This window comes from Dama dama, chromosome 25 (assembly GCF_033118175.1).
Source record: "Dama dama isolate Ldn47 chromosome 25, ASM3311817v1, whole genome shotgun sequence".
Classification (NCBI taxonomy): Eukaryota; Metazoa; Chordata; class Mammalia; order Artiodactyla; family Cervidae; genus Dama; species Dama dama.
The window spans coordinates 40,534,144-40,559,956 of NC_083705.1; the positions used below are offsets into that span (position 1 = coordinate 40,534,144).

Sequence of the window (25,813 nt, forward strand, 5' to 3'; positions counted from 1 at the left end):
GAGAAATGTCAGAACAATTGAAAGGAATTCTAAAGAAAAATCAAGAGATTGGTAGAAATCAGTGTCTAAGCCACATAGTCTGATAAGGGTTTCAAACAAACTCAAAAGCAATGCTTCATGTGTGATAGTTTCAGTTGCTCTAAGTATTCAGAACAGCTTCAAAGTAGAACGGCACAATGAGAAGCTTGTGAGAGATGAGTTCTGCAGTGAGAAAATGTATATGCGGGTGGAGAGAGGCAATTCAGTGTTTGGTTTCTATTTCTGGAAATTAATCTGCCTGTTCCGTTTCCACTAGAGCAGGCTTTCTCAACCTTGTTACTACAATAGTCCTAGTTATTTGAGGTTTTGCTTTTTGGGGTTTCAGTTATCTGGGGTTGACTCTGGTCCAAAAATATGAAATGGAAAATTCTAGAAATGAGCAACTCACAAGTTTTAAGTTGCTTGCTGTTCTGAGTAGTGTGATGAAATCTCATGCCGACCGCTCTGTCCCACCTTGTAGCGAACCATCCCTTTGAGCAGGATATCCCACCCGTTGGTCACTTAGCCATCTTGGTTATCGGACTATCTCGGTATCGCAGTGCTTGTTCTCAAGTAACTGTTATTTTACTTAATAATGGCTTCAAAGTGCAAGGGCAATAATGCCAGCAATTCAGCTATTCTCTTGCTGCTTAATTTGTAAGTTAAACTTTCTCATAGGCATGCACATACAGGAAGAAACAGTATATATGGGCTTCCCAGGTGATGCTTAGTGGTAAAGAACCTGCCTGCCAATGCAGGTGACATGAGACACGGGTCTATTTCTGGGTTGGGAAGGTCTCCTGGAGGAGGTCATGGCAACCTACTCCAGTAATCTTGCCTGGAGAATCCTATGGACAGAGAAGCCTGGCGGTCTATGGTCCATAGGGTCGCAAAGAGTTGGAAATGATTGAAGTGACTTAGCATGCACACATGCGCTATTTATAGTTTCAGGCATCCGCTGGATGTCTTAGGACGTATCCCCTGCAGGTAAGGGGAACTGCTTTTTAGACATTTGGGGCTGGTTGATTCTTTGTGTGGGAGCTCTCCAGTGCATTGTAGGATGGTCAGCTGCATCCCTGGCCCTCTACCCACTAGATGCCAGGAACACTGCCCCTTCACTTGTAATAGTACAAAACATTTGCAGGAGCTGTCAAATATCTTCTGGGTCAAAATAAACTCTGGTAGAGAACCACTTGTCTATAGTAACAGATGGGTCTATTGGTCTTTCTGATTACCTAACAATACCGCTGCTGTACTGATTTACCTCTTAAATTTTTGCATTTCACGCATAGATTTTTCCTAGGCCCAGGACCTCCCCATTTAAGAAGGGGGTTGGCGGACGTAGACATTTTGGAATACTGTTATCCTTGGCTTAGCAGCTCCTGTACAGAGCAGGACCTCAGGGAAGGATTCTATTTGACTCTCTGCTGAGAAGGGTCCAAACAGATGCTGCAGAGGAAAGGGAGAATGCATGTCTGAGCTGATTTATGTGAAGATAGACAGTAATTTAGGACTTCTTTATTTCTTAGGGTCTCTTTATTTTTTCAGACAGCCCTACTGATAGTCCTTAAAAGGAAATCCATATGACAAAGAGGCTTAATAGTTTCACTAAGAGGGCAGTTGGAACATCTCTTTTTCCTGCTCCTTGATGGGAATGCTGCTGCTCTAAACTAGTCACTGCTGGCTCATCTATTGGTTTAAAGAAACAACCCAGCAAGTTTAAAGACATTGTGATGAATATTGAACTCCTCTACTGGGAGGCATTAATGTAATAGGGCTTCTCAAATTTAGCATCTGGGATCCTGGATCAAAAGACTTACATAAGGAAACCAACCTCCTTTACTTCAGCTTACTGTCCCTGAGATGCGCTGAGGAAGAAGGCTTTATACAATATGAAAGACACCGATTTACCCAAGGAGAAATATCACAGAATGATCATTTTGATTTTTCCTTTACAAAATGATTAATCTCAGTGTTCTACAAGATATGTTGGGTTTAATTTAATATTAAAAATTGTATTTCCTGTATGTTTATGTCAAGTGAAGTACAAATATTCAACTACCAGTATGTAGTTTTTTAATTATCTGTTCAATTTTAGAAGTGTTTTGGTTTGTGATACATATTGTGCCTTTTTTCTGATGACACAAAATCTCTTGTATTGTCCTCAAAGCCCTGATCATATGTTGGAGGTCTGAGGTAAGATTATGTGCCAGGAATAAGAAGTGATCCTTATTCTTCAAGATTTGGTCTTTGCTGCTGAAAAATCCAAATAACCAATCACTTTAATCAATGGAGCAAACAAAAATTAATGAGGTTAATTGTAGGTTGTCAAATAATAAATAATAATGGATTCTGTAGCTCAATTGGTAAAGAATCTGCCTGCAATGCAGGAGACCCGGGTTTGATCCCTGGGTCAGGAAGATCCCCTGGAGAAGGAAATGGCAGCCACTCCAGTATTCTTGTCTGGGAAATCCCATGGACAGAAGGAGTCTCGTGGGCTTCAGTCCATGGAATCACAGAGGAGGTGGACATGACTTAGCAACTAAATAATAGCAACAAGGCCAGAGTCCACACCAAGAGCTTTGTTTGGGGATTTAGTACAAGGTAACAGGGAATGGAGCTGGCTGATTAGTGCTATGGAGTCAGTGATACTGAAGGAATAATAACAGGCAGCCAGACTCAACACGTAACCAGGTTCTACTTACCAGGGTAACATTTAGTGGTGAGATTTTGGTATTCTAATGATGGGAAGGTGTCATAAGAGCAAATAATTCCCTTAGAAGACTTAAATACTAGATAATTTATCAAGGTAAAATTCCTGTTAATGATACTGAGGCAGAATGCAAGAGGAATTTGTTCAGATGTGCCACTCTATTGGCTGGAATCAATTCTCTGTCTTTTTTCTAAGATAAAAATCCATTGTAGAGTCTGAGGCAGAGTAATACCTGTAGAAGAGGTTTGGATGGTAGTAGCTGGGATGTTTATTAGGGATATTAGGAATGTATCATGAACATTACCTGAAAGCTGTGTCAGTGGTCCCAACAGGAAACCAGGCCATTAGCAATGGAATGGAATGGAGATGAAGAGGCTATATCTGAGAGAGAATTTGAAGGCCAATATCATGGGACTGGAAGACTGATGAACATGAGGTTTGAGGGGTGAGTTAGAACTCAAGGTGAATACAAAATGAGATGGAAGGAATATGAGATAAGTATGATAGGTACACTGATAAAGGAGCCGGTTTGAAAGGGAGGATATGATAGTTCATCTAAAACATTTTAAGTTTAAGGTTCCCATGGAGCAATAAAATTTAGTTACCTGATAGGTAGACTGGGAATCTGTAATGCAGGTCAGATTAGATGGTATCAATTTATTATGTATCTATTATAAGGCACGAGGCCAAAGAGATGAATGAGATCACCCAAGGAATAATCATGGAGCAAGTTGAAGTCTTGACTAGAACTTTGGATAATACTCTCATTTAGGAACGGGAAGGGCAGCAAGAGGCAGCAAAGGAGGCTGGGACGGGACTATAACAAGAAAGTGGAAAAACTAGGAAAGAGTCATGTCTAAAAAGCTAAAGGGGGGAAATATTTCAAGAAGTAAGTACAGCAGTGTCAAACATTCCAGAATGGCTGAGCAGGATTCACTCATTCATTTATTTGACAACAGTAATGAAATGCCTCTAAGTTCTGTGCTAGGATTCAAGAATGAGGCCACAGAAGTCTGATGAGTATTTTTAGTCATCATTGAGGCTATTTCACAGAGGTTTTATATGAGTTACAATCATGACAGTCTGGTTACAGCACTTAAAGATGGAACCAGAGTTAAGGAGAGAGAGCCAAGCTGTGTAGCCTAACTTTTTGAGAAATCCAAGAGGACATGGTAAAGAAGACAGGGGGTCAATAATGGCCTAATCCCATGTGAACTCATTTTGATGCATTGACTTGAATCCAATATTTATTAATAAAGCTAGGTATAGTAGTGAGCACAGGAGATGATAGTTTTTTTGCTTTTGAGGAAGCTTACAGTCTAGATGTACTTCACTTTCTTGCACTCCAAAATTATTCAGATGGTGACTGCAGCCATGAAATTAAAAGACACTTGCTCCTTGGAAGAAAAGCTATGACAAACCTAGACAGCATCTTAAAAAGCAGAGACATATCTTTGCTGACAAAGGTCTGTATGGTCAAAATTGTGGTTTTTCCATAAGTCTTATATGGATGTGAGAGTTGGATCATATAGAAGGCTGAGCACCAAAGAATTGATAATTTTGAAGTGTAGTGTTGGAAAAGACTCTTGAGAATCCCTTGGACAGCAAGGAGATCAAACCACTCAATCCTAAAGGAAATCGACCCCGAACATTCACTGGAAGGATTGATGCTGAAGCTGAAGCTCCAACATTTTTGCCACCTGATGCAAACGGACAGTTCATTAGAAAAGACCCTGATGCTGGGAAAAATTGAAGGCAGGAGGAGAAAGGGATGGCAGAGGACGAGATGGTTGGATGGCATCACTGGCTCAATGGACATGAATTTGAGCAAGCTCTGGGAAATGGTGAAGGACAGGGAAGCCTGTTGTGTTGCAGTCCATGGAGTCACAGAGTTGGACATGCCTGAGAGACTGAGCAACAATGAACAACAATCTAGATGAAAATTAATGTGTATGTTTGTGAGGGGATTGCAGGTGGAGAGCAAGATATAAAGAGTGAATAAAAATTCAGTGAACATAATGAGCATTAATTACAATATCTAATAATGACTACTGGTCCATGAAAAGGAGCTATAAACTAACAAACTGTGAATTCAGGGGAAGTGAAGATTACCATGAGTGCCCAAAGGTTTTGCCACAGAGAAAGAAATACATGTAAGTTGCAAAAGAAGACTAGGAGTAAGACTTTCATGAAGGGAAGACAAGAGGGTAAATTTTACTCCAAAACTGTCTCTTTCCATAGAAAGTGGAGATGCTACCATCTGCCTATCTTCTACTCTAGAGAAGTGAAGTTGCTCAATCGTGTCTGACTCTTTGCAACCCCATGGACTGTAGCCTACCAGGCTCCTCCTTCCATGGAATTTTCCAGGCAAGAGTATTGGAGTGGGTTGCCATTTCCTTCTCCAGGGGATCTTCCTGACCCAGGGATCGAACGTGGGTCTCCTGCATTGCAGGCAGACACTTTACCATCTGAGCCACCAAAAAGGGCCTCAAAAACTAAATCTTCTCTTCCTTACTCACTCAGCAGTCTCCTTTTGGCTCACAGATTGCTGATACATATGCTTCGGTACTCCTGTGGTGTTGGCCTCATCATCACAAATGGTACCAAGATATCAAATATGCAGGAAGCCTGTTCCCAGAAAGCAGGAGTCTTAAAAACCTTCAGTTCAGTTCAGTTCAGTTCAGTTCAGCTCAGTCTCTCAGTCGTGTTCGACTCTTTGCAACCCCATGAATCACAGCACGCCAGGCCTCCCTGTCCATCACCAACTCCCGGGGTTTACTTAAACTCATGTCCATTGAGTCGGTGATGCCATCCAACCATCTCATCCTCTGTCATCCCCTTCTCTTCCTGCCCTCAATCCCTCCCAGCATCAGGGTCTTTTCCAATGAGTCAACTATTTGCACCAGGTGGCTAAAGTATTGCAGTTTCAGCTTCAGCATCAGTCCTTCTAATGAACACCCAGGACTGGTCTCCTTGAGAATGGGCTGGTTGGATCTCCTTGCAGTCCAAGGGATTCAAGAGTCTTCTCCAACACCACAGTTCAAAAGCATCAATTTTTCAGCACTCAGCCTTCTTCACAGTCCAACTCTCACATTCGTACATGACCACGGGAAAAACCATAACCTTGACTAGACGGACCTTTGTTGGCAAAGTAATGTCTCTGCTTTTTAATATGCTATCTAGGTTGGTCATAACTTTCCTTCCAAGGAGTAAGCGTCTTTTAATTTCATGGCTGCCATCACCATCTGCAGTGATTTTTGGAGCCCCCAAAAATAAAGTCTGACACTGTTTCCACTGTTTCCCCATCTATTTCCCATGAAGTGATGGGACCAGATGCCATGATCTTAGTTTCCTGAATGTTGAGCTTTAAGCCAACTTTTCCCTCTCCTCCTTCACTTTCCCTGTGCTAAATAAAATGAGCACAGAACAAGCAAGGAAAGAAGAATACAGAGCGTCATGCATAAGCTTTTGCAAGTAAGTTCAGTGCCCTGCAGAGGCCAGGAGGGGAGCAATTCTTGTATTGATGGAGTCAGAGCCTGAATTCTAAGGTCAAGATATAGATATTAAAACTGCACACTTGTGGGCACATCAAACCTTAGCCATTTGGGCCTTTTCATTCTGAAGGTTCACAGGTGAAATTGACTTGATACATTTTTTTTGATGTTTATTAAACCATAATTTTGTAGAATTTGAGATGGAATGATGGCCAAATAGAGAGACCAATCATAAGTTCAGCTCAAAGAACTTTAATAGAAAATACTAGAAAGATACTGGAAAAGAGGTAATACTTATTAGATCAATTTTCTTAACATGGCAGAATGTAAATATTTAGGTGCTGTTCATTAAAATTTCAAGTTAATAGATTAGACAGTTGGGTCTGTAGATGTCAAATCCTCTCATTAACCCCCAAAACTTGTTATAGTCTGCATTAGTTAGCTATTGCTATGTAACAAATTATATGAAAATTTAATCACTTATAACACAGTCTTTGTGGGTCAGGAATCTAGGCAAATATACACCGTATCCTAAGATCTCTCAAAGGCAGCAGTCAAGATTCCACTGGGGTAGGATGTACTTCCAAGCTTATTCATGCCTGTTTCCAAGAAACAAAAGAAAGTAAACTCTTTCATTCCATTCACTTATTCAGAGCTAGAGCAAAGGTTCTTGATTGGGCAGGGTTCATAATGGGAGTGGCCAGCTCTTGTCTGACTAAAGAGGACAAATCAAAATTGAGAAGGTAAGTTCAGAATCAGAGGTTAAACATTAAATACCATGTCCAAGGTATGAGTTAAGATAAGAAAAGAGTAAGAGGACAAGAGGATAGGAATACTGAGCCAGTGTAGAGACAAAATATTACACCAGATAAGGCAGACAGGTTGTAGATTTCAGGGCTTCCCCAGTGGCTCAGCAGGTAAGGAATCTGACTGCAATGCAGGAGACATGGATTCGACCGATTTAGGCATGAACAAAGAAATAGTGCTTAGCAGTGTTTTGCTCATAGGTAGGTTCCCTGGTTTTAAAGACAAAGGGCTGGGCCAGAGGTTTTCTTTGTTATTGAATGTCAAAGTAGTATTGCTATATTTTTGTTTTATGTTCAAATAAATAGAAAGCAGTCTAGAGGAAATGTTGAAATTTGCAAGGAACTACTACTCCAAATGAAATTAAAAGCCCCGAAAATATTATTTCTTGGCCAACATTAGATTATGTATTTTCTCCCAAAATGCACAGGTAATGTTTTGTATTGATTGATAATTTAATTCTCTTCCCTCTTAAAACAGTATTTGCATCTGGTGATTTTTTCTCCATGTCAGAGTCATCTAACTTAGAACAAATACTGGTGGGGTGCCGATGGTTTCTTCTTGTTTGCTGTTTTTAATTTTTATTTTTACATTACCTTATTTTGATCTTAATAATAAGTCCCAAGTAGCTCAGTCATAAAGAATCCACCTGCCAATGAAGGGGACTTAGGAGAAGTGGGTTTGATCCTTCAATCCATGAAGGAGGAAATGGCAACCTACTGCAGTATTCTTGCCAGGATAATCCCATGAACAGAGGAGCCTGGCAGGCTACAGTCCATGGGGTCACAAAGAGCTGGACATGACTGAGCAACTGAACACACATACACACAACAAATTAGTATTTTTATTAACATGTTGCAAATAATAACAGCTCATTTCTGAAAGAACAAATCTAGTCATATTTAATTCCCTTTTTGCTTGCTTCCAATTATGTCTTCTACCTGATTAGAGAAGTAATCAATTTCTTTCATCCACCTTTTCTTCACATGCCTGCAAATCAATTATTAATTTTTTAAGTTTTATAAATTAACCCTTAATTTGAGGGCTTATTAATTTATTTGTACCTATTTCAATCTTAGATCATTTCATTATAACTCTTCTTAAGCTTGCTTTTTTCTTTATTTAAACATAGTCTTGCTGTGTATTAAACCATAGTACAATTTAGTTTCTTCATTTATATTAGCCATTGACTGAACAATAACTAATAAGTCAACATGCAGTAATTTAAATCTCTATTAAAATTTGTCAGTACCAGCTCCAAACAGACAGTTTTCTTTATTCAGAAAGTGTTGACATTTTCTTCCCATACCATCTACCAAAGATAAATAGATCAGATAGTTTCAGATAAAATTAATGTGGATTTCTATATTTTTTTGGTTACCACTCATTGTTTGAAAAATTCCATTAATTCTGAGGAGTTTTCTGTTCCAAATCTTAAAGGTAATGATTTTCAGGATATCAAAGTATTTTTCAAAATATTTTCTCTAACAACCTACCATGGCATCTGAAATTCATACTCTTGTGATTCCTGTGGGTTGTTTAATGCTAGACAAAGATATATGTAGATGCCTGTAAATACAGGTTGACATATATATGGAATATAGACAAAGACAAATGTTGCATCACTGATAAAATTTGCTTTAAATAGCTTATTAAAGGTCCTGAGGTGATGATAATAAATTTAGAGATGTTTGTGTGTTTGTGTGTGTGTGTATGTGCACATATTGGGTTGGAAGAGTGAAAAATCTAGAAAAAGCTGTACCTCAATGCATGTAGATTAAGAGTGAGCAACAATGTATGAGAAAGCCTGAGTAACAGATGGGAAATAATAATATCTGCCTTTTCTCATGCGTGTAAAGTCCAGAATATATTAATTTAATTTTACCTATTTAATAAGTCATGGCCAAGAATTAAAGGAGGCTTTAAAAATAAAATTGAAATAATTTTTCTTTTTTGGTTCCAATAATATTTTAAATGGCAATCTGTACTTACAGATAAATCATACACGTGTTCATTGCTACATTTATGGAGGTTTAATATTTGTAACTGCTAAAAATAAATAATTAAATATGTTCTCCCTAGAAAGAAATTCTACTAAATTTGGAAGTAACTTTAGAGAGAGCTTTCACTTTTTTTGAGAGGAAATATCTGTGAAGAAAATAGTCTATTAGCTAATTATTAAATACTATTAATTGTGCTAACCTGCAAGAAAAAGTAATTGTTTATTCAATATGTAAAGTGTACCTGACTTCATATACATTCACAGTTGCCCAAATGCAGGGTCAAGTTTAATGTTAAAATACCAGTATTGTACTTCTCTCTTACCTTATTTCTCTTTTCCTCTATTCCTGTGACCTCCTGTGCTTTCCAAAGTATAGGTGGTAATACTGATTGTCTACTTATGAAACAGGCTTCTTCATTGAAATAAGCCCACGAAGCTTAAAAATCAACCCAAAATAGAGGAAAAGGAAAAGATTTAGACGCAGCATTTGGGAAGTGATGAGTCCCTATAAATTCTACTTTATGGTCACTTATGCCACCTACATGGAAAACCAGTTCTTGGACTTCCCTGGTGGTCCAGTGTCTAAGACTTTGCTGTCCAATGCAGGGGTGTGGATTTGATCCCTAGCTAGGGGAGCTAAGATCCCACATGCCTCAGGGCTACAGAAACCAAAGGCATAAAACAGAAACAGTATTGCAACAAAATAAAGATTTTAAAAATGGTCTGCATCAAAAATCTTTTTTAAAAAGAGAAAACTTGTGCTAATTAGTAGAGTAAATTCTTGGTTTACAGAAGTAGAAGATGATCTTTTGAATTTTAAAATACTGATTAAATGGGATTTTAAAAATTATTATCATACAAACCATTTGGTCTGTTGGACTCCTCTGTGTACTATTATTGTTGAATCACTAAGTCATGTCTGACTCCTTGCAACCCCTCTTTGCTGGACCGCAGCAGGCCAGGCTTCCCCGTCCTTCATTCAGTTCAGCTTAGTTGCACAGTCATGTCCAGTTCTTTGTGACCCCATGGAAAGCAGCATACCAGGCTTCCCTGTCCATCACCAACTCCTGGAACTTGCTCAAACTCAAGTCCATAGAGTCAATGATGGCATCCAACCATCTCGTCCTCTGTCGTCCCCTTCTCCTCCCGCCTTCAATCTTTCCCAACATCAGGGTCTTTTCCAATGAGTCAGTTCTTCATAGCAGGTGGAAAGTATTGGAGTTTCAGCTTCAACATCAGTCCTTCCAATGAACACCCAGGACTGCTCTCCTTTAGGATGGACTGGTTGGATCTCCTTACAGTCCAAGGGACTCTCAAGAGTCTTCTCCAACACCACAGTTCAAAAACATCAATTCTTCACTGCTCAGTTCTCTTTCTTGTCCAACTCTCACATCCATACATGACTACTGGAAAAACCATAGCTTTGACTAGATGGACCTTTGTTGGCAAAGTAATGTCGCTGCTTTTTAATATGCTGTCTAGGTTGGTCATAGCTTTTCTTCCAAATAGAAAGTGTTTTTTAATTTCATGGCTTCAGTCACCATCTGCAGTGATTTTGGAGCCCCCCAAAATAAAGTCAGCCACTGTTTCCACTGTATCCCCATCTATTTGCCATGAAGTGATGGGACCAGATGCCATGATCTTAGTTTTCTGAATGTTGAGTTTTAAGCCAACTTTTTCACTCTTCTCTTTCACTTTCATCAAGAGGCTCTTTAGTTCTTCTTTAGTTTTCTGAATGTTGAGTTTTAAGCCAACTTTTCACTTCTTCTCTTTCACTTTCATCAAGAGGCTCTTTAGTTCTTCTTTGCTTTCTGCCATAAGGGTGGTGTCATCTGCATATCTGAAGTTATTGGTATTTCTCCCAACAATCTTGATTCCAGCTTGTGCTTCATCCAGCACCGTGTTTCTCATGATGAACTCCACATACAAGTTAAATAAGCAGGGTGACAATATACAGCCTTGATGTACTCCTTTCCCAATTTAGAACCAGTCCATTGTTCCATGTCTAGTTCTAACTGTTGCTTCTTGATCTACATATAGATTTCTCAGGAGGCAGGTCAGGTGGTCTGGTATTCCCATCTCTTGAAGAATTCTCAAGTTTGTTGTGATCCACATAGTCAAAGGCTTTGGTGTAATCAATAAAGCAGAAATAGATGTTTTTCTGGAACTCTCTTGCTTTTTTGATAATCCAGCGGATGTTGGCAATTTGATCTCTGGTTCCTCTGCCTTTTCTAAATCCAGCTTGAACATCTGAAAGTTCCCAGTTCACATACCGTTGAAGCCTGCTTGGAGAATTTTGAGCATTAGTTTGCTAGCACGTGAGATGAGTGCAATTGTGTGGTAGTTTGAGGATTCTTTGGGATTGCCTTTCTTTGGGATTGGAATGAAAACTGACCTTTTCCAGTCCTGTGGTCACTTCTGATTTTTCCAAATTTGCTGGTTTATTGAGTGCAGCACTTTCACAGCATCATCTTTTAGTATTTGAAATAGCTCAACTGGAATTCCATCACCTCCACTAGCTTTGTTTGTAGTGATGCTTCCTAAGGCCCACTTGTCTTTGCATTCCAGGATATCTAGGTGAGTGATCACACCATCATGGTTATCTTGGTCATGAAGATCTTTTTTGTATAGTTCTTCTGTGTATTATTGCCACCTCTTCTTAACATCTGCTGTTTTTGTTTGCTCAGATTCATGTCCATTGAGTCAGTGATGCCATCCAACCATCTCATACTAGGTTACAAAAAAAAAAAAAGACCCTTCTAAGACACTTGGATGTACTAGGTAAATGTTCCTTAGTGTTTCCTTTGGCTCATTTGAGGCAGAAATATGGACTCAGCAAGAGGGAAAGAAGTTGGGTAAGACAAAGGACTGGAATATAACCATGTTGTGCCTTCTTATTCTTCTAGGATCTCATGACTCCTTCAGCTTCTACATTGATGAAGCCTCTCCAGTGGGTCCTGAACAGCCAGAAACTGTCCAGAATTTTGTCTCTGTATTTGGAACTGTGGCCAAAAAGCTGATGCGAAAATGGCTAGCCACTCAAACCATGAACTTTACCGGTCAGCTAGGAGCTGGGATCCGTTACTTTGATCTTCGAATTTCCACTAAGCCGAGAGACCCCGACAATGAACTCTACTTTGCTCACGGTTTGTTCAGTGCCAAAGTCAATGAAGGTCTTGAGGAGATCAATGCATTCCTCACAGATCACCATAAGGAGGTAGTATTCTTGGACTTCAACCACTTTTATGGGATGCAGAAATATCACCATGAAAAACTGGTCCAAATGCTGAAAGACATCTATGGAAATAAAATGTGCCCAGCGATCTTTGCCCAGGAAGTGAGTCTGAAGTACCTGTGGGAGAAGGACTACCAAGTGCTGGTCTTCTACCACAGTCCAGTGGCTCTGGAAGTGCCCTTTCTCTGGCCTGGGCAGATGATGCCAGCACCCTGGGCTAACACCACAGACCCGGAAAAACTGATCCAGTTTCTCCAGGCGTCCATCACTGAGAGAAGGAAGAAGGGGTCGTTTTTCATATCTCAGGTGGTGCTGACTCCCAAAGCAAGCACCGTGGTCAAAGGGGTGGCCAGTGGTCTCAGAGAAACTATCACAGAAAGGTAAGTGTCCTTAAGTTCTCAGGGGGAATGTTTAAGCACTTTAACCCAACTGATGGAGCTGATTCACACCCATGTATGTTAGTTTGCCAGGGCAGTCACAACAAAGTGCCACAAACTGGGTGGCTTAAAACAGAAGAAATTTACCACCCCTCAGTTCCAGAGGCTAAAAGTCTGAAATCCAGGTGTCAGCAGGCTGATTCCTTCTGAGGGCTCTGGGAGAATCTTTTCCATGCCACTCCCCTAACTTCTGGTGATAGTTGGCATCCTTTGTGGTCCTTAGCTTACAGGTGCATCACTCCCATCTCTGCCTCCATCTTTACATGATATTCTTCCCTGTTTCTCTGTCATCTCTTCATATAAGGACAATATTCATATTGGATTAGGGCCTACCCTAGTGACTTCATCTTAACTTAATTACATCTGTAAATGTCCTATTTTCAAATAAGTTCACACTTAACAGATGCTGTGAATTAGGACTTCAGTATGTCATTCTGTGGGCTTTCCTGGTGGCTCAGCAGTAAAGAATCCACCTGCAATCCAGGAGATGGATCCCTAGGTCTGGAAGATCCCCTGGAGAAGGAAATGGCAACCCATTCCAGTATTCTTGCCTAGGAAATTCCATGAACAGAGGAGGTAGAACCTGGTGGGCTACAGTCCATGGGGTTGCAAAAAGTCGGGCACAATTTACAACTAAACAACAACAATAACACCATGTCATTTTGTGGGGACACAGATCAACCCACAGGAACATGTATTTTTCTTTTTGCTTTTGCTGCACCACATGGCTTGCTGGGTTTTAGTTACCCAACCAGAGATCAAACCTGGACCTCTTGCAGTGGAAGTGTGGAAACCTAACCACTGGATCATCCAGGGAAGTCCCACATTTTGCATTTTGACTCCATATCTAGTTATCTTTTCATAGCACTCCTTTTCATATGTGCTTAGAATTATATAGATGACAAAGCTGTTTCTCTACTGTTTTCAGAGTATTTTTACATACCTGATTCCAAATGACCTGCATAATAATCCTGGGAAGTAGACACTATATTACAGATAAAAAACTTCAGAGACATGAAATATTTTGCCTAAAGCCACTTGAGCAATGAATAGTGAACCAAAGACTCAAACCCCATTTTTCCCAAGTTGGGGTCTATGTCTTTACACTTTATTCAAAGCAACAATCAGTCTCTAGAGAGTGAGCATTCCACTGGTCAAGCCCCTACACACCTGTAGGGCAGTGGTCACCTGTGAGCCACAATTAGCAATCACTAAAGACGTCTGTAACTCATTCTGCAGTACAACATGTATCATTGTACATATTGCTTATTCTTTTGAGTTAAAGTATTAAACAAGGCAAACATTGAAAAGCAAACACGGTTCTTATCACAACTTTTAACTTTAATTGGTACTTTGAATTATGATGAGGAGACAGAGAATGAATGTTTTGCTCAAGGTCTTGTAGGGAAAACAAGAAAATGAAAAGACTGAGCAATGAAAATGCTATGGATGGCCTTTAGAGGTGAAAATGCTAGATGGTGGGAAGTGGGAGGTGAAATTTGTAACAGGGCAGGAACAGATTTGTACGAAGGCTTTTAGGCAGGCTACAGGGAATGTCATCCTATGAGCCATGGGGAGCTAGAAAATGATATTTAACAGTGGAGTGACTTGACCAGGCCTGCATTTGTAGTGGATAATAGGTAAAGCATGGTGGGTAAATGGAATGGAGAGACTCAACAGTTAAGAAGTGCGTGGAACTGTTTTAGCAATCATATGGAGGCTCAAGTGAGGAAGTGAGAAAATGGAGAAGGGGACAGTATGCCACAGCAAAAGTTAGAATGACTATTTGGCTATGTGGTGTGATTGAGAGAAAAGAGAAGTAGAATGAGTGATGGATGCATTCGCAGAAGCAAAAAACAAAGATACAGGGACTTGGTTACAGCATGAGAAAGATCCAATCAGGGTTATGTTAAATTGGTTTGCTCAGTCCCTCAGTCATATGCAACTCTTAGGGATCCCATGGATTGTAGCCCACCCATGGCTCCTTGTCCATGGAATTTTTCAGGTAAGAACACTAGAGTGGGTTGCCATTTCTTCTTCCAGGGGATCTTCCCAACGTAGGGAATGAACCCACATCTCTTGTGCCTCCTGCATTGGCAGGTGGATTCTCTACCGCTGTGCCACCTAGGAAGCCCCATGCCAAATTTAAAGTGCTAGAAAGACATCCAAGTAGAGGTGGCCAGTTGATCATTAGGAATATACATTAACTTCTTTGGGAAATATATTTTTTGGCAATAACAGGCACAGGACCTTGGAGAGGAAGAATTCCTCCATACAAAATTATAACTTCCTTCTGTTGTTCAGATATTTGCTAGGATCTCCCTGTTCCTTCGATACAAATAAGATTCCCAACCCTTTACTGTACACTGTAAGAAAGTATAAAGCCTTCCCTAAAATTTCTGCTGATGTCTAGTTTTCTTCCATTCATACATAATGAGCCCTTGCTCTTCTGGATTTGTGTCATTTTATGAATTGATTGTCCAAGGTGACCTGTCCATGTTCCACCCTCTATAACCTGAGACGTGAAACTTGCTTCTTGCTTAATTTCTATATAATGGTTTATTCAGACTTTACTAACGATCTGAGCAGACAAGGGAGGTAGTATAATCATAATGTAGGTGATTTAAAGTTGATCTTCAGATTCATCTGGAATTACGAATCTCCTGACCTGGAATATCTTCTGATGACATCTGTACCACTTTTCACCCTAGACTCATGCCCTCTGACAGAATCTTCTCCTTATCCTTTTCTCGCCTGTTTTCTCCCCTTACCCCCATATTGCAGTGGAGACACTACACTCTCCTCTAGATTATTACACCAAACTATCCACCTCTCTCCCTGGACCTAAGCCTACATCCAGTTAGTCCCATCAATGTGTTCATCAGAACAAGACTTTTTCTTTAATAGAACCACTTTCTATAAAAATTAATTGTTCTCATAAATAACAACTTACCACTTATCTTACCTATTTAAAAATGAAGGCATTATATATACAGAAAAATGTGTTGTTTTCAAACTTACCCCATAGAGCCCCGAGATTTTGAGAAATCCCCACTAGAGGTGGGGAAGGGGCTGGAGAGGGTGACTGACTCTAATTTTCTTCATTCTTTTTTTTTGTTTTTTGTTTTCTAAGCAGATCAATTTATTTTTTATTAGTTGGAGGCTAATTACTTCACAACATTTCAGTGGGTTTTGTCATACATTGATGTGAATCAGCCATAGAGTTACACGTATTCCCCATCCCGATACCCCCTCCCACCTCCCTCTCCAATTTTCTTCATTCTTGCTGCAACTTTAATTAAGAAATAAAAACCTTTACTTCCAACATTTACATATTGGGCCTGAAAGGAATCTTCCCTTCAGCTTTACCTTCTGCTGTTTTAGTCGAAGTTTAGGAAAACACTTTTCCATACAATTTGCCTACTTTGCATTTGGCCAGCAACCACACCCTGATTCCATACTTGGGTGGGGAATAGCCTTTGGGAAGCCACGAAGGAAAATCTACTCTAGGAACAAAAGACTTTCATTTTTCTCTCTTATGGACTTTCATGCAGCGTAGGATTTTACAAGTTATAAATTGAACTGCTTTCTGGTTACATATGCTCTAGTACAGCATTAACAAAATACGATTTATAGAGTAAAGATTAGAAAAGTTAGGAGAGTACTGAAAATATTCATGTATATCTACACAACTCTCCCAAAAGAATCACAATGCACATTAGCATATAAAAGGCACTAGCCAATATTTTAGTGAATAATCCTATTTAAATTTAACTAATACAATTTTTTCCAAGCACTTAATTTTTTTCCAGATAACACTTATTAACACCCCATGGAATTAATTTGGACAGAATGTCCTCAGCCATCTGCTCTGATTCAGAACTTCTCATTTGCCTCTGGCTTATATATCTGGAATAGTAGAGCTGTTTCAGTAAAAAGGGAGCTTCCCCGGGTAGGGCTAGTGGTGAAGAATTCACCTACAGGTAGATGTAAGAAATGTGGGTTCCATCCCTGGGTTAGAAAGATCCCCTGGAGGAGGGCATGGAAACCCACCCCAGTTCTCTTGCCTGGAGAATCCCAGGAACAGAGGAGCCTGGAGGGCTACAGTCCGCAGGATTGCAAAGAGTCAGACCTGCCTGAAGCAACTGAGCATGCAACATGCACATCAGTAAAAAAGGGGCTTCTCTGTTGGCTCAATGATCCCTGGGCCGGGAAGATCCCCTGGAGAAGAAATGACAACCCACTACAGTATTCTTGCCTGGGAAATCCCACAGACAGTAGCCTGGTGGGCTATAATCCACAGGGTCACAAGAGTCAGCATGACTTAGCATTTAAACAGCAACAACAGCAAATCAATGAAAAGAGGGAGTGGAAAAAGAATTTAAAAAGTAGAAATGAAGACCCTATAGGTAGAGTCAACCTTTGTCTCTAGAATTATGCATATGACTTGCAAATGATTTGTGAATATGTGTGAACCTGACCATAATACTTGTGCTAGAAGCATTCTCAGTGGAGGTTGTCTCAGTACTCAAAGACCTTCTTTTAAACCAATTGCAAAGCCTGTGTTTGCCTATGGTGTTAATGTGATATCCAGAGGTTTAGTTTGGTTTGGACGTATTTCCGCTATCTGGGTATGCCTAGGATAGAGCTTCACTGGTGGCTCAGACAGTAAAGAATCTGCCTGCAATGCAGGAGACCTGGGTTCGATCCCTGGTTGGGAAGATCCCCTGGAGAAGGGAATGGCTACCCACTCCAGTATTCTTGCCTGGAGAATTCCATGGACAGAGGAGCCTGGTGGGCTACAGTCCATGGGTTCACAAACCGTCTGACATGACTAAGCAACTGACACTTTCACTTTCTATAGGGAAATGTCATTGTCAGTCCTCGGATGATGCCTTGCAAAAGTGACTTGACTCTCTGAAAACATATTTCCTTTCTCTTTTCACCAAGTGATGAAGCCCACAAAAGAGACTTTTTTTGAACTTTTCTTTTGCTATTGTGCCAAAGCTGCTTATTCAGAAAGTCCTTTGCCACCAAAGAGGAAGTCTCTAGGCAATGTTAAGACTTCTCTGGACCTTGGTGTATTTTCATTTGTGAAATTTGGAGTTTGAATTCAGTTATCTCCAAGATCTTTCTGGGTTCTAAAATCCTACATTTCTGCACCTGAAAAGTTTCTCTATAATTTTTTATTATGTTTAATATTTGGGTTAACAAAACTCTGAGCACATGAATTTAGAAAACAGTGTTTTAAGATGTGGGTGGCTTTCAGGGAAATTAAATCCAGCTTGGATTTAGGTACCATAACTTTCAATCTGGCCACCGGTTCCAAATACTGCAGATGCGTTCTCTACATTTTAGTAATGCCAGAAGACACAGATTTTAATTTCTTAAAGACCTATTTTTAATTTATTTTTCAAACACCAGCTTTTGCACCTCACCCCCACGGAATTCACACCTTCTTAAAAAGAAGGTGCATAACTTGAGTCAAGTCCTTCTCTAATTTGTGGAAGTTTATTAAATCATAGGTTTTTTAGTTAAAAAAATTCATTAGACCACCTGTCAGAATATTTAAGGAGCAGTGCATTTTTGTAAATAAATTGATGCCGGATTAATTTAGACAGTGTTTATACAAGTCAACAATTTAGATGATGATGATGAAGATAACAGTAATAGTAATGATGATTTATTAAGTACTCTCTATGGTGGCTCAGTGGTAATGAGTCTGCCTGCCAATGCAGGAGATGCTGGTTCAATCCCTAGGTCAGGAAGATGTGCTAGAAAGAAGGAAGGAAATGGCAACCTGAGCCGGTATTCTTGCCTGGGAAATCCCATGGACAGAGGAGCCTAGCAGGCTATAGTCCATGGGGTCACAAGAGTCAGACACAACTCAGTGACTAAACACACTCACACAGAAACACACACTTGTTCAATACTAATTGCCCTGCCCACTGATTCTCATGATCACAGTCATTGCCTTGAAGGTAAGGCAGAAGGATGTGGATAGGTTTTAATAAGCTCCACTTTCATCCAGCTGAGGAAAGGAAGGCAACTACATTTGTTGAGCCCTCTTTCTGTGCCAGGCACTGTGCTAAGTGTTTTACATTAATTGTATCCATTTAATCTTCCCTGCAGCCTTACAAATTAGGCATCACATCTATTAGAGATGGAAAACGCAGCCTGAGAAATGTCTAGCACCTTGCTCAAAGTCACATATTAGTTTAGCAAAGTCAGGATTATTATTTGGGTCTGACTCCAAGTCCCATGTTTACTTCTATAAATTAGGTGAGATTCAAATTTCTTAGCAGTGAGTGCATATAGTACATCATTTGTCATCCTGGAGGGCAGAATCAGATCTGAGGCATTGGGAAGGTAAAGTATACTGGAAGTGGAGTGGACAAGGCTATGAAAGAGCAGATATTAAGTGTAGGCTTAATACAGAGGATGAGACGGTTGGATGGCATCACTGACTCAATGGACATGAGTGTGAGTAAACTCCGGGAGTTGGTGATGGACAGGGAGGCCTGGCGTGCTGCGATTCCTGGAACCTTGAATGGAGGGGGTCAGAGGTTGGGCCTGGGATGCTCTATGGATTTTGTTCCTGGCTGACCTTCATGGGGCCCTCTCTCTTTCCACTTCGAAAACACAATGAACTTTTTTTCCATTCAGTGGAGACACCCCAGCTCACAACAGCTCCCCAGAGAACACCCCTGCTGCTTGATTTACCCTGTCAGTGCCTGGACTCAGCAGGTATGGGCTGGTCTCTGAGGAGTTGTTCCCTTGCGGCATCACTCAACATAGCAGTTCTGAGGAGCAAAGAAACACCTCACTGAGGGAATGGGAATCAGAATGGTTCAAAAGCTGCTACAGGTGACATCAATCTTCATGAAGAACAACTTTCTGGCTCCATCTCCAGACCACGTGGCCAAGTATGTCAGAGCGTTAGTTGTTGTTCATTCAGTTGTGTCTGACTCTTTGTGACCCTGTGGACTGCAGCACGCCTCTGTTGTTCCCTTCTCCTCCTGCCTTCAATCTTTCCCAGCATCAGTCGTTCCTAAAATGTCAGCTCTTCACATCAGGTGGCCCAAGTATTGGAGCTTCAGCTTCAGCGTCAGTCCTTCCAATGAATATTCAGGGTTGATTTCCTTTAGATGGACTGGTTGGATCTCCTTGCTGTCCAAGGGACTCTCAAGAGTCTTCTTCAGCTCTGCAGTTCAAAAGCATCAATTCTTCAATGCTCAGAGCATTGGTAGAGCAGATCTAATATCAGTCTATTCTGTAAAAGGAAAAGTTGCCTTCTCAGGCTACATATGCCTAAGGAGAAAGACTATCAAGGACATTATGTAAAATCAGTATTAGAATAGTCATTGTTTACAAGATGCTGGCATCGTGTTTCATTTTTCAACATATATTTATCAGAAGCTTCATTTATTCAACAGATGATATTCCCAATTTGCAATTTAGAAAACCAGAGGTCAAAAAGGCTAAATAATTTGTTCAGATGGTGGTGTGAGCTAGTCCTGGGATCAAATCAGAATCTGGTATTTTGAAAAAACTTTAATTTGCAAAGATAGACTCATGTTCATAGCAGCACTATTTATAATAACCAAGACAAGGAAACAGTCCAAGTGCCTATCAAAAGATAATTGGTTTAAGAAAGATAAGGGGTGTGTGTGTGTGCATGTGCACGTGCATGCACACGCATGCTCACTTGAGCAAATGTGCTCAGTCATATCAGATTCTTTGTGACCCTATGGACTGTAGCTTGCCAGGCTCCTCTGTCCATGGGATTTTCCAGGCAAGAATAATGGAGTGGGTTGCCATTTCCTCCTCCAAGAGACCTTTCAACCCAGCGATCAAACTGTGTCTCCTGCATTGCAGACGAGTTCTTTACTGCTGAGCCACTGGGGAAGCCATATATATGCACAATGGGACATTACTCAGTCATAAAAAGAATGAGATGTTGCAATTTACATCAACATGGGTGGACCTAGAGATTATCTTACTAACTGAAGAAAGTCCCACAGAGAAAGACAAATGTATGATATCACTTATATGTGGAACATAAAAAGTAATACAAATAAACCTATATGCAAAACAGAAATAGATTCACAGACATGGAAAACAAATTTATGGTTTCCAAAGAGAATATAGGGGAAAGAGAGGGACGGATAAATTGGAAGTATGGGATTAATAGGTACAAGCTACTATATATAAAACAGATAGTGAAGTGGAATCATTCAGTTGTGTCCGACTCTTTGCAACTCCATGGACTGTAGCCTGCCAGGCTCCTCCATCCATGAGATTTTCCAGGCAAGGACACTGGAGTGAGTTGCCATTTCCTTTTCCAGGGGATCTTCCCAACCCAGAGATCGAACCCGGGTCTCCCTACATTGCAGGCAGATTCTTTACCATCTGAGCCATCGGGGAAGCCCAAAGCAACAAGTATTTGCTGTGAAGCACAGGGAACTGTATTCAATGTATTATAATAACCTGTAATGGAAAATAATCTGAAAAAATTATATACATAATGGAATCACTTTGCTGTATGCCTGAAACTAACACAATATTGTAAATCAATTATACTCCAGTTTGAAAAAAGAATCGAGGTCTTTTGAACCACCAGAAGAAGGAATCTGGCTTGTAAATCAGAAGGAAGCTCCAGAAAGCAAATTTTCTTCTAGCCCAGGTCTTGGCGGACTGAGCAGTGCTCTGCCACTCTCTGAGGTTGTGATTCATGAGTCTGATGCTCAAAGAGTTTGATTTCTAACACATGAGGCTCACTTTGAGTAACACAGCTCTTGTTTGCACACAAGTTGTGCCTCAACTGTCCCCACCCACAGATGCACTTGGTTTTAAGCAATCTAAAAAGATAGTCAACTCCAAGATTTATCTATCAGTCCCTCCCCACCCCAGGTTCAGGTTATTTCTTCCTTAAATCTAAGCTATGACTCCTCTAAGGTCAAATTTTCTTGTCCTATCACTAAGGTAGAGCTGCCCATCATCAATTTCCAAATAATTGTTGTAGTTGTTGTTCAGTCACTAAGTCATATCAGACTCCTTGAAATCCCATGGACTGCAGCACATCAGGTTCCTCTGTCTTCCACCGTCTCCTGGAGTTTGCTCAGATTCATGTACATTTAGTCAATGGTGCTATCTAACCATCTCATCTTCTGTCACTCCCTTCTCCTTTTGCCTTCAGTCTTTCCCAGCATCAGAGTCTTTTCCAAAGAGTCAGCACTTTGCATCAGGTGGCCAGAGTATTGGAACTTCAGCTCCAGTATCAGTCCTTCCAATGGATATTAAGGGTTGATTTCCTTTAGGGTTGACTGGTTCAATATCCCTGCAGTCCAATGAACTCTCAAGAGTCTTCTCCAGACCCACAGTTTGAAAGCATTGGTTCTTTGGCACTCAGCCTCCATCATGATCCAAATGATGGTCCTCTGCTATTCTCTCCCTTGTATCTTCTCTCCCACATCATGGATGATTGTGCTTCAAAAACACAAGCAAAAGCTCCTGGGAGGGATTCTTTGTTCTCTTGGGCTCTAAAGCACACCTCATGGAAGAAGCCTTAGTAACTTCCAGACTCAGTGTCTTTCACCGAAACCAATTAATATTTCAGCACCAATTAACATCACGACTCTTTGCAACCCAATGGCCTCCCCAGCTCTGATTTCAAACAGTAGAAAAAAAAGGAAAAAGATTCTGTGACAGCTTCCAACCATGAGGCTCTGTGACAGAAGAGTGATTTTAGCCCAGGTCATGCTGGGGTATGGAAGGAGGGAGGGCTGTCTATAACTCTTTCTTAACAACTTTGACCCAAGAGTTTTTGAAGCAGGCATGCACATAAAAGCTTTTGCTATCCTTCATTCTGCTGATGTTGTAAAATTAAAGTACAGGCAAATGTAGATAGGTACCTTTCATTATCTGTAGCAGGAGAGCCAAAGACTAGAGAGAATTGCCAAGCTACTGAGAAGTCAGATGCCCATTCAGTGCCTGCTGAGTGTGTGTGTGTGCGTGTGTGTGTGTATGTGTGTGGAGAGAGTGCCAGCTGAGTGTGTGTGTGAGAGAGAGAGAGAGAGAGAAAGAGAGAGAAAAAACATACTTTTCCAAAAAACACAGCTTAGGGTAGAGGTCTACTCACTCTAGTAAATCTCTCTGGAGCTCTGTTTTCTTAGATGGAGTTGCTAGAGTTTAATATCTAAAGAAAAACTAACCTAGTGTATAGCTGGCATTCACAAAGAGGTAAGAGCAGGGAGGCTGATGGTGGTAGAAGGAATAAAGAGGAAATGTCCAGGCAGCAGGGATGTTTAGTCAGCCAGGTCAAGGCACAGTAGGGTGGACATTCAGCCAGCAACTAAGGGGAGGGGAGGCTTATTTGGGACTTGAAAAGAACTGTGATGCGAACTGTCAAGCAATTGAGTGAGTAAGAGGTTTCTGATTCAAGAATTAAAATGGACCATATCTGTATCACATTCAGAGACTGCGAGGAGGGGGCCTTAGGCAAGACACACACCGTAGAAACCATGAACATCCCAGTAAGAGAGGATAGGAAGGACTTGTTGGTGACTTATGGGAAGGTTTAAAGGAAGCAGATGTCCTCTCTAGGTTGGAAGTTATCAGAGCAAATCTATAATTGGCTATCTCAATATGTCTCATCTATAGGACTAGAGTGAGGATAAACTATAACTGGTAAAGAAGTCATAGTAGTTTGTTTTAGTCTAGTGAGGTCAATGTTTCATATTTTGTGGGTGATGTTTCTGTGTTGAGACAAAACTACAAAATATCTTTTTTATCTCACTTCCTTATGATCTGGAGTAATCTTGTTTGGGGTTGGTATTCTGGGAGAGTATGTCCAACAGGAAGAGAACATGACCTTGTGAAAGTCAGGTCAGCTTCCAGATGTCAGGATTTGCTTTTAAATTTCTTTTCATTTACCCCCTTTAAGTGCACTTATTTCCATTTTGTTCAAAAACCTCTGATGTGAATTAGGCTTATATGTGCTTTTTTTGTTGTTCTTTTTCTCATTAAAACAGCTGAGACTGTATCTGTGCAGATTCCCGGACCATTTTGACAATGAGACAAGTCAAAGAGTTAGTGAAAAACTAGCCCAAGGCTTGTCTGTTGAAATGCAAGTTTATCAGATTGAGCCATACTGAAAATCGGCATTCTCCGTGGCTTAGGTTTCTGCCTATTTGTTTGGACAGGGATTGGAAATGACTGACGATGAGTATAAGGAATTCCAGGTGGTAGAGGCCAGAGGGATTGAGACTGGAAAAGAAATGTGAGCACACAGCATTTTGTAGACGGAATTGCTGATTCTTTGATATTGGTGAACATTCCAATTTCTTCCTCAAGGTATTACAACTTATTCAGGGAAGAAAGAAGCAGAAGGTGAGGTGGCCAACAGTCATGTTTTCAACTGAATATTTGTTTTGCCCTTTTGGCAGGGGAGCTATATTTTTCTCAGTCTTGGTTGAATGAGTGCCCCTGAAGGCTTGTTTGTGTTGGGTGTACTTGGAAGACACAGCTTTGGATGTTGTTGTTCAGTCGCTCAGTCCTGCCTACTCTGTGAAACCCTGTAGCCTGCAGCATGCTAGGCTTCCCTGTCCTTTACCATCTCCTGGAGTCTGCTCAAATTCGTGTCCATTGAGTCGATGATGCCATCCAACCATCTCATCCTCTATTGACCCCTTCTCCTCCTACCCTCAATCTTTCCCACCATCAGGGACTTTTCCAGTGAGCTGGCTCTTTGCATCAGGTGGCCAAAGTATTGGAGCTTTAGCTTCAGCATCAGTCCTTCCAATGAGCATTCAGGGTTGATTTTCTTTAGGATTGACTGATTTGATCCCCTTGCAGTCCAAGGGACTCTCAAGAGTCTTCTCTAGGACCACAGTTCGAAAGCATTAGTTCTTCGGCACTCAGCCTTTTTTGTTGTCCATCTGTTACATCAGTACATACATACTAGAAAAACCATAATTTTAACTGTATGGACCTTTGTCAGCAAAGTAATGTCTCTGCTTTTTAATATACTGTCTAGGTTTGTCATAGCTTTTCTTCCAAGGAACAAGCGTCTTTTAATTTCATGGCTGCGGTCACTGTCTGCAGTGTAGCTTTGGATGACTGATCTATTAATTGCCAAGGGTGATCCCAACAACTATAAGTGCTTATTTAAGTGAGATAATATAAGCCAAATCTTCCCTGCTAGAAGTGGGCTCCCCCTAACAAAATTGTTAAATAATCTCTAATAACTTGCTAACATCACTCTAGGCAATGACATTTCAGCTTTTAACTTATATTCAGTTGACAGAATGTTTTCTTTCATAATCTTTTCAATATAACAGCAATTTTTAAAAAGTTGGATATATGAAATTTTCTCAGTTTATCTGGCCTGGGAGGACTTCAGAAGAAAATACTACACATATCAACTGAAGACACTAATTTTGACTTTATTATATGAAGCGCAAATCTTCTGGCTCTTGCCCTGTATGTCTGGGATTATAGCCTATTTCTAATTAACTTATTTTAAAGTACTAAAAATAATTAGATGGGACTAGCTAGAGACTTGCTTGCCATAATTGACTTTTTTATCCCAGAAATCACAAGTATACCTTGAATTTTGGCTTTAAAATATTCCTTCCTCCTACCCACTCATCACTTATTTCCCTGTGGCCTCAGCTGTTAAAAGAAAAGAAGCTTACAAGTTGTTTCTGGAACTGTGGCTTCCTACCCTGAAGGAGCAGCATGTGGAGGTGAGATTGTAATGTGTGATTTCCTTAGTGGATGCTAAAAGCACAGGCTGCCCTTTGGAAATGTATGTGAGATTTGGCCAATGTAAAACTGAGCAAATTCATCAAATAACTGCTGCTTATCTAGAATACTAAACAGAAAAGCTGTTGCTCTTATGATTTAGCTCAGGTTCAAAAATGAACCAGTCATGAAAATAACTAACACCATAATACCACAAAAAGTGATTCATGAAAATACATCTTTCAGATCTTTGGGGTTCATTTTGGAAGGATTTAATTTATATTTCCTATTTCTCCAAATAAAATATTTGTAATACTTACCTTGTCATGGATAGACTGTAGGGAAACTTTGTCAAGAGCATGG

The 25,813-nt window shown here is 40.4% G+C and overlaps 1 protein-coding gene across 1 annotated transcript in view; it reads left to right on the forward strand.

Annotated features, from left to right (window-relative positions):
- Nucleotides 1-25,813, forward strand: part of PLCXD3 (phosphatidylinositol specific phospholipase C X domain containing 3) — a 179,076-nt gene that overhangs the window by 101,320 nt on the left and 51,943 nt on the right. The window contains exon 2 of the mRNA XM_061129595.1: nt 11,938-12,646. Coding sequence (XP_060985578.1) covers nt 11,938-12,646 — 709 coding nt within the window. The remainder of the gene's footprint in view (nt 1-11,937; nt 12,647-25,813) is intronic.